Below are 15,454 nucleotides of genomic sequence, written 5' to 3'. Positions count from 1 at the left end.
GACTCTATTTGGAAACGTGTCACGGTAATTTGCTTTGAATGGGACAAATTGCAGCCTGGAAATGTTTCTCTACACAAATTAGTGCCAATGAAGGTAAAATACTGAATTTATAGTCTCTAAAACATCCTCTATACGAGAAGTGCGGTGTCTAAATCAAGAGAGAAATCATTAGCAGCTATGTATTTGATTGGCGCGAAGGCAGTCATACAAAGCAGACAGACCCTTAGGAATTACCTGGGACAGGTTTGGAAGCCTCCCTCTACTTCTTCCTACAACTCCCCAGATTCTCAACTGTTTTGCCTCAGGGCTGCTTCTCCGCTATCCTATCCCTCCCTCTTCATTTACCTCGGATCTAGGTGCAATCAAAGAAAAACAACAGATTTCATGTCAAGAGGGTTATTTGCATCTTTGGGACCTAAGGACTGGGTGACAACCCTTGTTTTAGAGCCTCAGACCCAGGCAAGAACCATTTGGCTGTGCTTGGTTTGTCATCCTATGGTAATGAAAGATGACAAATACGGAAGCTCCTGAAGCCAGAATGATCGCTGAATATTGAGAGGTGGGGGATGGGGCAAATCCCTATAATCCCAAGTGTTCCAAAAGATTTGGACACTGTAAAATAAAGCTAAAATTAATTTTAAAAGCATTCTAATAATAGCAGTTAACATTTAGGATTCATTGGGCCTTACAGGGCACCAAACATCATTGCTGAGTCCTTAAATCTATTACCTCCTTTAATCCTTAAAACTGCCATGTGAAATAGGCATTAAATGGACATTTATGGATGAGAATTTCATTTTCCCATTTCCCAGCTTGTCAGTTGTGAAGCTAGCCTAGTGTTCTTAGTCATTTCATTCTACTGCTCCCTGAGGCTGGGCTAGAAACAGAGTTGATTCGGACTCTTGAATGCTCATTCTTCAGTAACCAATTACAACCAGTCATCACTGACCAAATAGTATGGCCTCACTCCCCTGCTTTACGTCTTTCAATGGCTCCCATTGGTTTTGGGAGTAAAGTTCAAATGTCTTAACACGGTTTAGGACCATAATGATCTGGCTTCAGTGTATCTTTCTGCTCACCTACTACCGAGTCCTTACACATAATTTTTGCTTCAGCTATGTGTGCTACTAGGATGTGCCATGCTTTCTAATCTGTTTTAGCCCATTCTGTTCTTGTTAATTTTAACACCTTCCAAATACTTTCAAGACCAAGGTTGTTAGAAGCATTTTCTTGGGCTGCCCAGGCTCAAATGGATGCCTCCACATTCTCTTAACATTTTGTGCTTACACCTAGAACATTCATCATATTATTACTTATTTATTGTCTGCTGTACCTCACATAAAGTGGTAACTGACTTGGGGGCTGGGATTGTATCTTTTTTAATCTAAGACCTGGCTGACCCTAACACCTCATAGACACCAAACAAAGGCTGATGGCACGACTGAACGAAAAACAGTAACAACTTTTGAGAGTAGTTCTACCATCTCTTTGGGTAAGGGACAAGGCAAGACAATGCAGTTAGTATAACTGGAAGATGCTGAGGCATCATCTATTAACCTAACTGCAGTACTGCCAGCTTAGGAAGCCAAGTTATATCGAGTATGGTTATGAACATTCTGTAACTGATGAGAGAAGCAAGATTGAGAGAGGCAGAGAGTTAAGGAAAGAACTGGAAGACTTCTGGAGTACAGGAAGTCCGATATTAGGATGAACAACATTTTAGGGAGTGAAGAATATATACTGAATATTGCTGTTTAAAAATACTGAGACAAAGGATGGTGATAATTCATATCACCAGTTTATTTACTTATTTATTTTAAAGATTTTATTTATTTATTTGACAGAGAGAGACAGGCAGCGAGAGAGGGAACACAAGCAGGGGGAGTGGCAGAGGAAGAAACGGGCTCCCAGCAGAGCAGGGAGCCCGATGAGGGGCTTGATCCCAGGACCCTGGGAGCACGCCCTGAGCCGAAGGCAGACGCTTAACCACTGAGCCACGCAGGCGCCCCCCATATCACCAGTTTAATTTCAGATTAAGCACAGTATCAAACTTCGAAAATCAGTGACTGTTGTAATGATTAGTGTGTATTTCCCATTCATTTAAATCTTGATGAAGGGTAAGAACAAAGGCGGGGAAAGGCATTTTAGGATGTAATAGTAATGAGAACAGCCCCCATGTATTGAATACCAACTGTGCCGGTAAACATTTCTATTAATAAGTTACAACTGCTCCCTAAGGTGGGTATTACTACGTGCGCATTACTGAAAATGGAGCTGAATCTCAGACTGGTTAAGTAACTTGCCCAAACTCACATAGCTCAAATGTGGTAGAGCTGGGCTTTAAACTCACGTCTGTAAAGCATGTGCTCTTTGACCACAGAGTCTGCCCTGAACGAATTCATTTTGAATAATTTCCTCCCCCACTCCTTGCTCTGCTCTGAATAAAAGAGAATTCATTTACTCAAATGATACTTAGAGTCTCATGTTGGAAGAGGATATAGAAACACTCAAATTCTTCCAAATCAATGATCAGATGGCAATTTTCAAATAGTGGTCTGTTTTAAAAACATATCTGAATGAGTATATTATTTTTAAACACCAGTTTGGGGAAATCTGGTTTGGGTAAATATGTACCTCACACCTACATTCACAGTCTTATTTTGGGTAGGTGCATGGTTTTCAATGGAAGGATTTAGTATTTTAAAGATAGGACCTCTTAAAAATTAAAAAAAAAAAAAACTTAATAAGCAAGAGAATTACCATAGTATTAGACATAGGGATTGTAGAGGGAAAGGTCTACAGGGGAAAAAATAAACTAAGGAAAGAAGCAATTGAAAGTAAGGTCTGGCTCTCCAAGTACTCAGTTATTATTTCTGAAACTCTTCCTGCCCAACATATCTGCACAGCCTGGCTTTGGAACTGGGAAAATCGCCAAATGTGGGCACTATACATATTCATCTCTGGATTGGCTTCTTTACTCCGCATGGAAGGTAGCTGAGATCTGCTTAGTTTGGCAAATCATGCAAAATGGGTTTCTCCACAGAGCTTTGCCTCTTCACTAGGATAGAACCCAGACTGATGCTTGAGGCTTTATCCTTTTTTGAAATAAATCCCCAAAAGAAAGTGCAACTGAAGCATGCTTGTAAGGAGAAGAATGCAAATGTTGGTACAGAAAATCAGTTGCTTGAGAAATAATGAGTGGAAATTTTTCAGCGTTGGTTATAAAATACATTTGGATACAATCATCCTTATCAGCTGTACCGATGGATCCAACTACCAACCTGTTTTGACTTTGAATAGGAATCCAAAACACATGGCCTGACATGACCATAAACTCTAAATCTAGATGGCGTAATTAAAGAAGATTCCAGAACACTGACAATAATTCATCATTGGTTGGAATTAAATTATATACAGTAGAAGCTCTCTTAACCAATCTCTCTTTAGCCATTACTGGATTAATTGTGGTTCTCTATCTTCTTTGTAAAATATACCTACCAAGGCCATTGAATGCCCCAGGGTAATAGGTCTTTTTTCCTAGTACTTCTGTGCACCTCTGTGACTGCCTAACAATTGAGTAGTAAGCTTAAAAATTTAGGGTCAATTTTGTTTATTCCCAAGCCCGTTTATGTCAGTTTTACTGGTTTTTGTAACTATGTAATTTAATGAAATCTTACATAACCTACGAAACATGAGTATAGTGGTTCTATGAAAACAAAATCAAATGCTTTGGAAAAATTCAGTAAGGGGAGTCATTAGGCAAAAATCTAATTCTGTAAAGAGAAAACTTGAAAACATTGGGCAAATAAAAATCTAACTGGAGTAAACATTCAGATTACTTTAAATTCTTCAAATTTTCATTGTTATTAAAATAAAACAAAACAAAATCAAAACCGGAAAACACAAACTATATATTATATGTAAGGTTTAGGCCAATAAACAAGTAAAACAACTTGTAACTATAGTCAGCAGGATGATATTCATAGCAAAGAAGTTGGCTTCACCCATGATATTGGCAAAATTTTAAATTAAAGGTTCATGCTATCCATATCTATCAATTTCTGTAATTCCCCACATTAGCTGCATCTTTCAATTATGGACTTTTTTCAATTAGCTCTAGGTTCTTATCATAATCAGATAAAAGAACTTCTACTGCCGGGCTGCTCAGATTGTATTTCTTGGACCACAGGAGTATCATTAGGAAGTTTGTTAGAAATGCAGAATCTCAGGCCTTCTGGGGGTAGTATCCAGGAACTGTGTTGTTGTTTTTTTTAAATTTTTTATTATGTTATGTCACTGTACAGTATATCCTTAGTTTTTGATGTAGTGTTCCATGATTCATTGTTTGCCTATAACAGTGCACCATGCAATATGTGCCCTCCTTAATACCCATCACCAGCCTATCCCAATCCCCCACCCCCCTCCCCTCTGAAACCCTGTTTGTTTCCCAGAGTCCATAGTCTCCCATGGTTCATTCCCCCTTCTGTTTACCCCCCCCTTCATTCTTCCCTTCCTTCTCCTACCGATCTCTTTGCTATTTCTTAAGAGGAGCTGTGTTTTAACAAGCTTTTCGGGTGATCCTGAGGCCTAAGAAAGTTTGAGAAGCACTGCCCCGTATTCATCCATTACTGGAAACCCTACAAATGGATACGGCCCTTTTAGAAACATGGTACAAGACTTGTCAGGAATCCTGAGAAGTTCCTTTTTATTCTTACTCAGCAACTCTACTTCTAAAAATATTTCCTAAGGAAATAATTCAGAAGAAGAAGAAAAGTTGAGTAAAGATATCCATACATAAAGATGTCCTGATTGTACTGTCTATGATAGCAAAACAACTGGAAGCAATCTCAGTAAGAAGAGAAAAATGATAAATTACAGGAAACAAAAATGATAGTTAAGTGTTTGAAAAGTGGTAATGTGCTTCTGAAGTTATAACATGCACTGTGACTATAATTATGTAATATGAATATCAACTAGAGAGCAACTGGTTCTGGGGTCCCTGGGTGGCTCAGTCGATTAAGCGTCTGCCTTCGGCTCAGGTCATGATCTCCAGGTCTCGGGATCAAGTCCCATATCAGGCTCCCTGCTTAGTGGGGAGTCTGCTTCTTTCTCTCTCTCTCCCTCTGCCCCTCCCCCCTGCTCATTCACTTTTTCTCTCAAATAAATAAATAAAATCTTTAAAAAAAATGACTGGCTCCATTATATCAGGGTGGTATTGGGTGATGATTTTCATTTTTGAACATTAATTTGATACAACCGAAATAATGTTTTATAATAAAAATATCTTAATTATATCATTAAAAGCACCACTAATTAAAATTCATACTACACTCTTAACACACAATTTAAAGACCCTTTTAACTACGGAAAACACTGCTGCAATGTCACAAGCCAGCTGTTGTCTGGAAAACATCAAGATCTAATATCTTCTGTGACAGATGGGCAGTTAGAGAAATCAGTCTTAACTAAGGAAGCTATCAATACCTGAATTATCTTCATCTTTGCGGATTTTGAGCTTCACCAGGTCTTCACACTGCTGGAGGATCTGAACTGCATCTTCCATTGAACAGTTGTCCAGCCGGATGTTATCTATTGCAAGTAATTTATCCCCGAGTTCCAGGGTGCCAGTCCTGTTGGTAAATGCAGAGCAACACATGATTAATGAGCACTTACCCGGGTCATTTGAGAGGCATTAAGAACAATGCAGCATTATGGCAGTCTTTAGAGGAGGAGAGGTTCTTCAACTCTTTTTAAATTGCCTTTTATTAACAAATCCCTTTTTTTCCAGTCTTAGTTTGGATGGCTGCCATGACATTACATTTCAGAGTGTTAAAAACATTTTTTTTTTTTTTTTTTACTGGTTTGTTGAATTAGTCCAGGACCACCATATAAGCTTGACTCAGGACTTCTAAGTTTCCTAGAAAGCGAGGTAATGGTGCACGGTTCACAGACACTGAGCGTCCTCATGCTTCTCCACGTTGTTGCACTATTTTTCACCCTTGGCAGTCTAGGTACTAGGGGAGGGCCGGGAGTGTGAGGGAAGTCATGGTAGGTTGGACTTAGTGGAGGTCTGAATCTTGGTGTCCCTGCCATTTTCACCCGCACCGGGAAAACCATGGCCATTGAGAGTCTAACACTGGTACTGTACCTCTGCAGGTCTGTTGAAAAGTTTTAAGGTCCATCATGAACTGAGAAAAATAATGAGAATGTGTATGTGTTTGCAGGTGCATATATGTATACACACACATATTTGTAAAGAAGGTTATGTTTTGGTAAGAACTATCCTTTAGGCTATGTCTGTGACAGAGATTGCTAATTGCTTTCAGCCTCTATTCTCCTCTCTCTTCTTCTGGGTCATTCCCTAAAGATGCACACCCTAGACTCTCTTAGCACCACACCCACTTCCCTTCTGCGGCTAGAAAATTGCAGTGACTGGAGCAAACTGGTGAGGATCGCAGAGTTGCTTCCCCAAGCCCCGCATTGCCTGCCTACCTGCCAGCTGTTATGTGAGACACGCACTGCAGACTTGTTTGTCCCAGTCTATATATGAGTCTCCCTGTCATGGCATCCGAGCCTATAACTATATACCTAAACTCATACAATGTCCTTCCTACTTTTTGAGCGTTAAGATATTATTTTAATGAAATGACTGTGATAATAGATGGGATTTAAAAATATTTTTGATCTAAGAGAACCTGGGTGGTGCAGTTGGTTAAGCGTCTGACTCCTGGTTTAGGCTCAGGTCATGATCTTGCAGCTGTCAGATCCAGCCCTGCTCAGGCTCTGCTCCAGTCTGCTGGAGATTCTCTCTCTCTCTCTCCCTCTGCCCCTCCCACTCGTGCTCTGTCTCTCTAAAATGAATGAATAAATCTTTAAAATAAATATTTTTGATCTGTGAAATCAAAAGTTTGAGACTCTGATTTTGACGGTATACGGACCAAATAGAAGACAAACATTGTTCAAGGCTCAAGGATCTGGCTTGGCTAGGGAGGACATTCTGGCATCTAGCAAAGCTCTTCCACAAGCTATTATCTCCACGTGGGGTGTGTCTCATAATTGGGGCCACTTCCAGCTTTTTGGCTGGAAAATGAAGGATGTAAGATGATCAGTGAAGGAGAGCCAGTGATGGACTCAGGAAGGACCCTAAAAGAGATTTTCAGGTGATTGTTGTCTGCAGTGGGTACAGAAATTAATAGACCTGAGATGGGAGAGTTACAAAGGCACTGCGTGAGGAATGTTGAATAGGATCACTTAATAGTGGCTGGCCGGAAAATACTAAGAATACATGATCCATTAGCAAAGCTCACCTTGGGTGTGGAAAGGATCGTTTCTACTTTAATTAAGGAATGCCTTACACCTGGCTGGCTCAGTCGGTACAGCATGTGACTCTTGATCTTGGAGCCATGATTTCAAGCCCCATGTGGGGAGTAGAGTTACTTAAAGAAGAAGAAATGCCTTGGAATGAACCAGAACATTCATTTTCCTTACCTGTGCGCCACGCTTCCTTTCTTGATATCTGATATGACAAGGGGATCTCCTGGTTTTCTGCTAGATGGTGCTGTAATAATGAAGTTAGAATAGTCACATCTTTATACCCATGATCCACCCACACTGTTTATACAGCAATGGCTAATGCAGGTACGGTTTGTATGCAAAGCCAAGATGCTCGGCAAATGAATTAGAAAATGGGCACCTTACATCTCCTTGATATAAAAATGTTTGTGTTGAAGTATTTACAAACTTAAAAACTAAAGCAAAGTCATTTTAAATTTGCAATTGGAGAAAGCAATTGCAGAGCTGCCCATCAGGTTTAAATCTATTTCCACTTGTGATTCCCAAGAGAAAGGTGGAGGGTGAATACCCCAATAGGAGACTATCAGAAGCAACTGGGGGCTCCCCTTACTGGTATTCATATGTGCTCCCTTCTCCCGCTTCTGTCTTCACTTCTTTTCGATGAGGAGACACCACTTTTTATGGAACCATGCCATATTACTCAAGCGTACGGGGTTGGAAAGTGGAGATGCATTGATTCCAGGTTCTTTTTTTTTTTGAAGGAAATCTTTTGCTATGTAGACTGTAAATCTTAAAATTTTGCTCACACATTCATACCTAGAATGCTCTGAAGTGTTCCGGAATGTGAATATTTTATTTTATTGACAGTAGTAAATATTTGACTTAATTATATTTTTATACATATTCATATTCTAACTATGCACATATAACTTTTATTGAGTTTACAGATTATCCTATTATCCTGCACAGTGGTCAGTTTTGGGCTTTATAACTTCTTTCAGGGATATTTCCATTTGATGAGAATGAAAAGCAATTAGTTTTGAGTCTACCGTAGAATTAATCCTGAAAATGAGCTATAGTTCACGTAAGTACAAAAATATCATCTTGATCTAGAAAGTTTACATTTAATTTAGGTGTTTGATAATTAAAATAACCCATACTGACATTTATTAAAAAAAAAAAACAATTTCCCTCCGAGAGATGTTTTGCCAGTTTGAAGTCTGTAGTGATTTCCTTTTAAGGATCATTAAAAGGCCCCTAAAGTAAGATTTTATTATAAACAGGCTGATCACCCCATAATAATCACAGAACCATATCATATCCCACAGTCCCAACTGAATCCCAGGAAAATGTTTATGCATAAGAACAGATGGTTTAATATCTCAACACCACATTGAAAGAAAAAGCAAATATATAGACCAATACCTTACCCACTGTCTAAATTAGCCCATAGTAAATGTTAATGGGACTTCATTCAATCATTATTCTTAGCTTCTAGCAAAGTATGCAAAACATTCTATTCACTACAATTAATTCATAATTTAAACCTCCACTCAATGATTTGATATAATTCCTCCAGAGAAATATAAATATTTAGCATTTTTACACATGTCATATTTTACAACTGCAAATTGTTTTGGGCATAGGGCTCAAAGACAAAAACTTTGTTATTACCAGAAAATACAACTTTTTTAGCATCTGCCTATGACTTTATACTCTATTTTGCCAAGCTGTATTAACCATCACAGAGCACTCAATGTTTCCCCTGGTTTTTAATAAAATCCATGTTCCACTGAAATGGTCTGAAATGAAACAATAGTAGAGGCAACAAAATACATCAAACCCATCCCTGTCATCTTTGCAACAGAGGAAAATAGTACTGGGGCTTCTTGGACAAACCCACACAGCTTTGCAGAGAGGTCTGAAAGTCATTATGGCATATGGACACATACGGTGCCCACTCTCACATTTACTAGATTCTTCTCTTTCCCCTTTAACCAAGACCATACCTGAGGCTTGAAAAGCTCATCAGGGTAGATGCCCATTGGAGTGATGAAGTTGAACCCAGAAGCGGGTCCAAATCTGTACGAGGTCCTGGCACTGTGGCTACCGTGCCTATCAGGCACATTTAATGTGGCTCTGGAGGCCCAGACATTGTTTGCATACCCTAGTACCTGTTTTAATTCTCCACTACCTGAGAAGTCACAAACCAAGCATGCTTTGCTTGACTTGTAGTGCTTTAAACAATTAGATTAGTTGCCAACATTTAAAAATTAGTCGATTTCACGCACATGTATAGCTTCTTTGAAAAAAAAAATTGGAGGGGCGCCTGGGTGGCACAGCGGTTAAGCGTCTGCCTTCAGCTCAGGGCATGATCCCGGCGTTCTGGGATCGAGCCCCACATCAGGCTCTTCCGCTATGAGTCTGCTTCTTCCTCTCCCACTCCCCCTGCTTGTGTTCCCTCTCTCGCTGGCTGTCTCTATCTCTGTTGAATGAATAAATAAATAAAATCTTAAAAAAAAAAATTGGAGAGGCAATATGGTAGAATGATGAAGAGCTGGGACTTGGCAGCCAGAATGCTTGGGTCCAAAATCCTGGCTCTACCATTTATCAGCCACGTGCATTTGAGAGCATAGTCTTTAGGCACCTGAGTTTTCTTATCTGCAAATGGTGGTGAAGAACAATAATAGGCAAGGATTGCATTTTCACATTAAAGCAATCTGATCGGACCAGTGCACATGCAATGCGTTACGTTAAGTGTTTACTGTTATGATTAGTTAGCAACACTGGATACTTTCCAACTCCCCCCTTTGGATGGAGCCTTCAATTTCCCATTTGCCACTGTCCTCCCTGGATGGATCTCATTCACTGACTTGCCTCACCCCTGAGGGCTTCTGAATGTGTGACCCTTTGAAGGAGAATACACTAGCACTTAATGCTTCAAATTTGATTGAAGTTCTCCACGGAATCATTTGTTTAATACATATTTATTGACACTAACTATAAAGCTAGGTAGCTCTGCTCTGAGCACAAGCCATGAAACCTTACAGAAGTTGCATAAAATGGAGGGGGGGCAGGGATGGTTAAGTCTCATGAAGTTATTAGCCATGAAACTCTCTCTTCTGCCAAGTGAGTCCAGCTGGGAAGGCCATACAGACCATCATTTGGCAGGGAGGTTACCCTAAATGGGTCAGGAGTGGGGGTAGCACATGGTTATTGAGCTCTGAAAAAGACAAAATAGTTTCACAACTGCTTGAAATCTCAATATAAACTGATCAAATGTATAGAACTGAAAGGCTGACAAAGGAGAAAGAACAATGACACAAATCCCATGTTATATGATGTACATGAAATTTAAAATACTGCCTTTTCTTTAGTCATAGTTCAGAAAATAATTTTAATTCAAACTCTTCAATCTCTATTAGTTGTTTTTGTTTTACCAGAACTACATTTTTGAATCATCTACAAGTTTTTTTCAAAACTCATTACTTTCACGTCTTTTACAGCTATTTTGTAATCCAACAGGATGATGTCACTAGAAAGTTTATCCTAAATCGCAAGTACCCATTTGTATAACATCACGATGATTGATTTTTTCATGCTGCTCTTGGATGTACATTCTGGATCCTCACAAGAAAACTACCTACTATATTATTTTTTTAAATATACTTTCTTAACCTCTTTACTTATATCAAAATTATATATGCATCCAACTTGAAGAGTCAAATTTCTCCAAGAGCAGCCCTTCATTTCTTACTTCCCCAGGTACTGTTGCTGTAGTGCTAAATCACACATCACTGTTACTATTTAATTACTTTTCAGTGCTAATTATTTACCTTTTGTTATGAAAGATGTTATACCAGCACCATATGCACATATGTTTCTTGCTCTGTGGGCTCCCCAACACAGTTTTGTCTGAATTTTTTATAAGATCAATATTTGGTATTTTCCTTGGTATGACTATGTAAACAGTATTCACAGACAAGTCATGCAGCATACCATGTCTTTTCCTAGGGTATATTTCCCCTGGAGTTGTCTGTTGTCTTGGTGTCTTTGCTTAGTTTTCTTGGGTTTATCATGAATTCAACTCCTCAGATCCCAAGGTATATAAATCTTCTCTTAGTATGATAAATCATATCAGGGTTTCTAGCAGAGGTTTATAACCCGCCTGGACTGTTTGGTTTCTAGGGTTGCTCCACAGATCTTGGGAACTTCCTTTCCACAGACCCTGGAAGATGTTCTCTTGACTTCTGTTAACACTATTTAACCAAAGAGGCCATTAGACTGAGGTGGCTCTAAAGCTGTGATGAAACAAACCAAATCTAAGCCTGTCAATGCCTCAAACTTACAAAATCAAAACGCTAAGGAAAACCAATCACAGAGAGCGAAGGAGACTTTAAGCTATGGCTGATCAATAATTTCCTTTCTCTGTGTCTGCACTTTCTCTACCTGTTTTCCCCCAGACTCCTGTGGGTAGAGCACTCCTAACTCCTTCCAGTTTGGCGCTGCCTGATTTGAATCTATTTCTGCTTAAATAAACTCTTAAAAATTTTAATATGCCTCAGTTCATCTCTTAACCCTGCTCTCCCGCATCCTTGGAGCCCTCACACTTTTCTCTCCTCTTTCACTCTGTAATGGCTATTATTTGTATATTGTGCCCTTTGGACTCAGCCTATATACTTATTATCCACCCTAGATTCCTCATTTATTTGTTGTTTTCTTCTAAGTTCTGGAATTTTCCCTCACCTTTACTTTCTAATATTTTAATTTCTGTCATGTTCTTAAGTTCCAGGAGCTCTTTGTCTCCCTTGGTATGTTGTTTAGACTACTACTCATTTCCTGCCTCCCATCCACACACTATCTTAGGTTGTTACTGATGTTAATGAAATCTTGTTCCTTTTTAAGGTTTTCTTCTTTCTGAATGTGCTGCTTCTGTTTTTCTTCTTTGTTTTTGGTGATAGACTTGCGTATCAGATTCTGCCCTCGGGTGTCTGCTTTTTTTCTTAGCTGTCTGTTCACACACAAGATGCAGCCCTACAAAGCTGTTAGAAAGCTTGGTGCACCTGAGAGGGGTCTGCAGCCTCTGGTCTTTGCTGCATAGTTCAGACCAGGGTCAGAATGGCTCTGATGTTCCTCCCATCCGGAGGGTGTTAAGCTTGGCTACCTGGCTTCCCTGAGCCTACTGCGGGGAAGACCACTAGCAGTCTCGACAGTCAGTAGGTACACTTTCCTCCCATCCGGTTCTGTAGACCAGTACAGCTACCCTCAGCTGTGCTCTCCCAGGCCAGAGCCCCTCCGTTTCCTGCTTCCCAGAGAATGAAACTCGGGTCTGCCAGGGAGGGGAGAGGTGCTTGGCTGTGCTGGCCGGGGGAAGGCCTCTAAGGGACTAATTCATTCTTCACTTCTTCACAGGCTTTCCACCATTCCTCGTGTCTCAGCTCTCCCATCTCTCTCACTTCCGGAAGTTCCTCATTCAACCAGTTCCTGATCCTGTAGGGAGTTTAGGATGCAAATCCGGCTCCCTGTCAGCTTTCCCTTCTGCTTCTTTAAACTCACCTTTCTCCATCTTCTCTGCTACTTCCAAATTTGGTCACTGCTATCTATTTTCCTTTTCTTCTTCTTCTTATGGGTTTGTGCTTTTGAAAAATCTTTTCTTTTAAAGATTTTATTTATTTATTTGACAGAGAGAGAGACAGCCAGCGAGAGAGGGAAAACAAGCAGGGGGAGTGGGAGAGGAAAAAGCAGGCTCCCAGAAGAGGAGCCTGATGCGGGGCTCGATCCCAGGACTCCGGGATCATGCCCTGAGCCGAAAGCAGACGTTTAATGACTGAGACACCCAGGTGCCCCTGCTTTGCACAATCTTACACAATTGTTTTAAAACGGTATGGGGTGGGAGCAGTGCTAAATGCCAGGGCTCAAACTACCATCTTTTGACCCTGAAGATTTAAAATCACTAGTCCTCTCTCACTATCGGAAACTGATTCTTAAAGTGAACCTGGATTCTTTGCTGCTCAAATAGTCATTGGAAAGGTAGAAAATGATGTTCTCTATCTTTGGCTTAAAAAACCGTGCATCAGAAGACCGGGAAAATCTTCTGGATTTTGGAGCTAATTAAACATGAATCAACAAAGTGTTTCAAGAACATTCGATAATATCTAGCCAATCATGGATCTTACTCTGCTAGTCAAGGTACTTTGCTCAAAAGGCCTGATAAAGTGTCCAAACTACACTGGAGACACACACACACACACACACACACACACACAATCATTCAGCTTTACTTTACTTGCAACCATATATATGATACTTGGCAAGTGAAACAAGTTATTTGATTTGAAATGGAGCAGTGAGTAGAATTTTTATTGCAAAGTTGGCAAAAAACTTGAGCCATTCTCTTCTAAATACGGTTAAGACTTAAGGGAAAAATGACAGATTTGTTGTGCTTGTCATAAAAGCTGCTTTATGATTTTATATATAAAAAGAAAGCAAGCCTTTGTTCCTGAAAACAATTCAGTCACAACTAAAAAGGAAAGCCAACAAATTAACTCCACTCATAAAATGCTGTCTTTTGCTTTTCTGATAAAGGATGTGGGGAGGGTCATCAATCATGCAGAGGCAGTGATGAGTGCCGGTGTGACAGCAAAGCCCATGTTAAGTCGGACAGAATGGGTTTGAATCCCGTGCAGCCTTTATGAAGCTGGACTCTGGGTCCTGGGGCGGGTTACCCAGCCGAGGCTTTCTTTTCTATAAAAAGGGCATAGATGCCACAGGGCCGCTCTAGGATTAAGTGGGAAACACACACATAAACTGCTTATTGTCATGCCTGGTACAAAGTAGATGCAAATCCTTGTAGTAAAACAGCAAAAGAAAACATCAATATCGAAGTGACTTTACTGACAACTGTGCATGACAGAGGCAACCAGCGTTCTCTGACTTGACAGGCAGGTGGGCTGCACGGCTGGGTACGTGTTCTGGTTTCGGATTGGCTGAGGTCTGAGAGCTTCAGGAAGCTGTTTCCAGCGTAAGGCTATTTCCCTTTATTTGCTATAATAAATTGCTCCACATTACAGCAATAACATCAATAAAAGTCATGCCTGATGCTAATGTGCTATGAATGTCTCATCAGGAACTTCAGAAAATTAGTCTAAAACTGCTCACCACATCCAAAATCAGAGAGACTCATTTCTCAGTCAATTAGGTATGAAGAGTGAGTGAGGCTTCAGCCAAGTGTGAAAGGCTCTGGTGGAACGTTTCCTGAAATGAAGGCCTGCTTCTTACTACTCAGGTTCTCACAAGGTGAAGGAGATGGAAGACAACTTTGTAGAAAGATAGTGGGAAATGTCAGTAAGCCCCTGCATGGCCTCAGTTTCGCTAATAGTACCTGTGGGTTTGAGAAGAGTGTCCCTTGGTTTCCTCCCTAAGAGCTATAATTGCAGTTGGCACCAAATTTTGTGGGGTAGAGCTTGGATTAAGCTATTTCACGAAGCTCTATGTGTAAAAGAAACAGCAATCATCATAATAACTAACACTTGTTAGGGTTCATCATTGGTTCTAGGCACTTTACATATATTAGCTCATTTAATCTTCCCAACAATGCTACAAGGAAGGGAGCAAGTGTGCTGTTTGACAGACCAGGAAATGGTACTGAGAGGTCAAGAAAGTTAGGAGTGGAGCACTGTGGGCTCTGAGGCCTTGCTCTCAATCACTTTCCAAGTTAGTGCTTCTTTAGTTCACATGAGGGCCTTTGCATAGACATCTGTGTTCATCATCTCCTTCAAAGGCTCATTTTCTGGAGTGCACAGTGGTTAGCAGAAGATGGTCAGTAGAAGATTGTTTCTGATAGACTCCTTATTCATCCACTCCACAAAGGCAGGGATTAAATAACCCCCTTGTACATACGCCAGGAACCGTGCTAGGCCTCAGGAGTTCATGATTTCATCACAATAAAAATGGATTCCGGCCCCCCCTCCTTTTTTTTAAAGTAAATTCTGTTTTCTCAATTGGGAAAATATGAGTATTTTCCACGAGGAGACACAAATTCGGTACGGGGATGATAAGCTGTATAAAGGGAGCTGCAGCTCTAGACGGGCTGACAAGCAGGTTTGACAAGCTTATGTATCATACCTCCATCCAGGAACCGCAGAACCCTTCTAGCTCCCAT

General features: G+C 40.3%; 1 protein-coding gene across 1 annotated transcript in view; it reads right to left on the bottom strand.

Annotated features, from left to right (window-relative positions):
• The window catches only part of GRIP1 (glutamate receptor interacting protein 1), a 648,222-nt gene that overhangs the window by 49,970 nt on the left and 582,798 nt on the right, over positions 1-15,454 (bottom strand). The window contains exons 15-16 of the mRNA XM_057316325.1: positions 7,489-7,558; positions 5,485-5,630 (exon numbers count right to left, since the gene is read on the bottom strand). Of these exons, the coding sequence (XP_057172308.1) occupies positions 5,485-5,630; positions 7,489-7,558 (216 nt within the window). The remainder of the gene's footprint in view (positions 1-5,484; positions 5,631-7,488; positions 7,559-15,454) is intronic.

This window comes from Ursus arctos, unplaced genomic scaffold (assembly GCF_023065955.2).
Source record: "Ursus arctos isolate Adak ecotype North America unplaced genomic scaffold, UrsArc2.0 scaffold_21, whole genome shotgun sequence".
Lineage (NCBI taxonomy): Eukaryota > Metazoa > Chordata > Mammalia > Carnivora > Ursidae > Ursus > Ursus arctos.
Note: the sequence above shows the minus strand (reverse complement) of the source record. Positions and strands in the feature narration are given on the sequence as shown.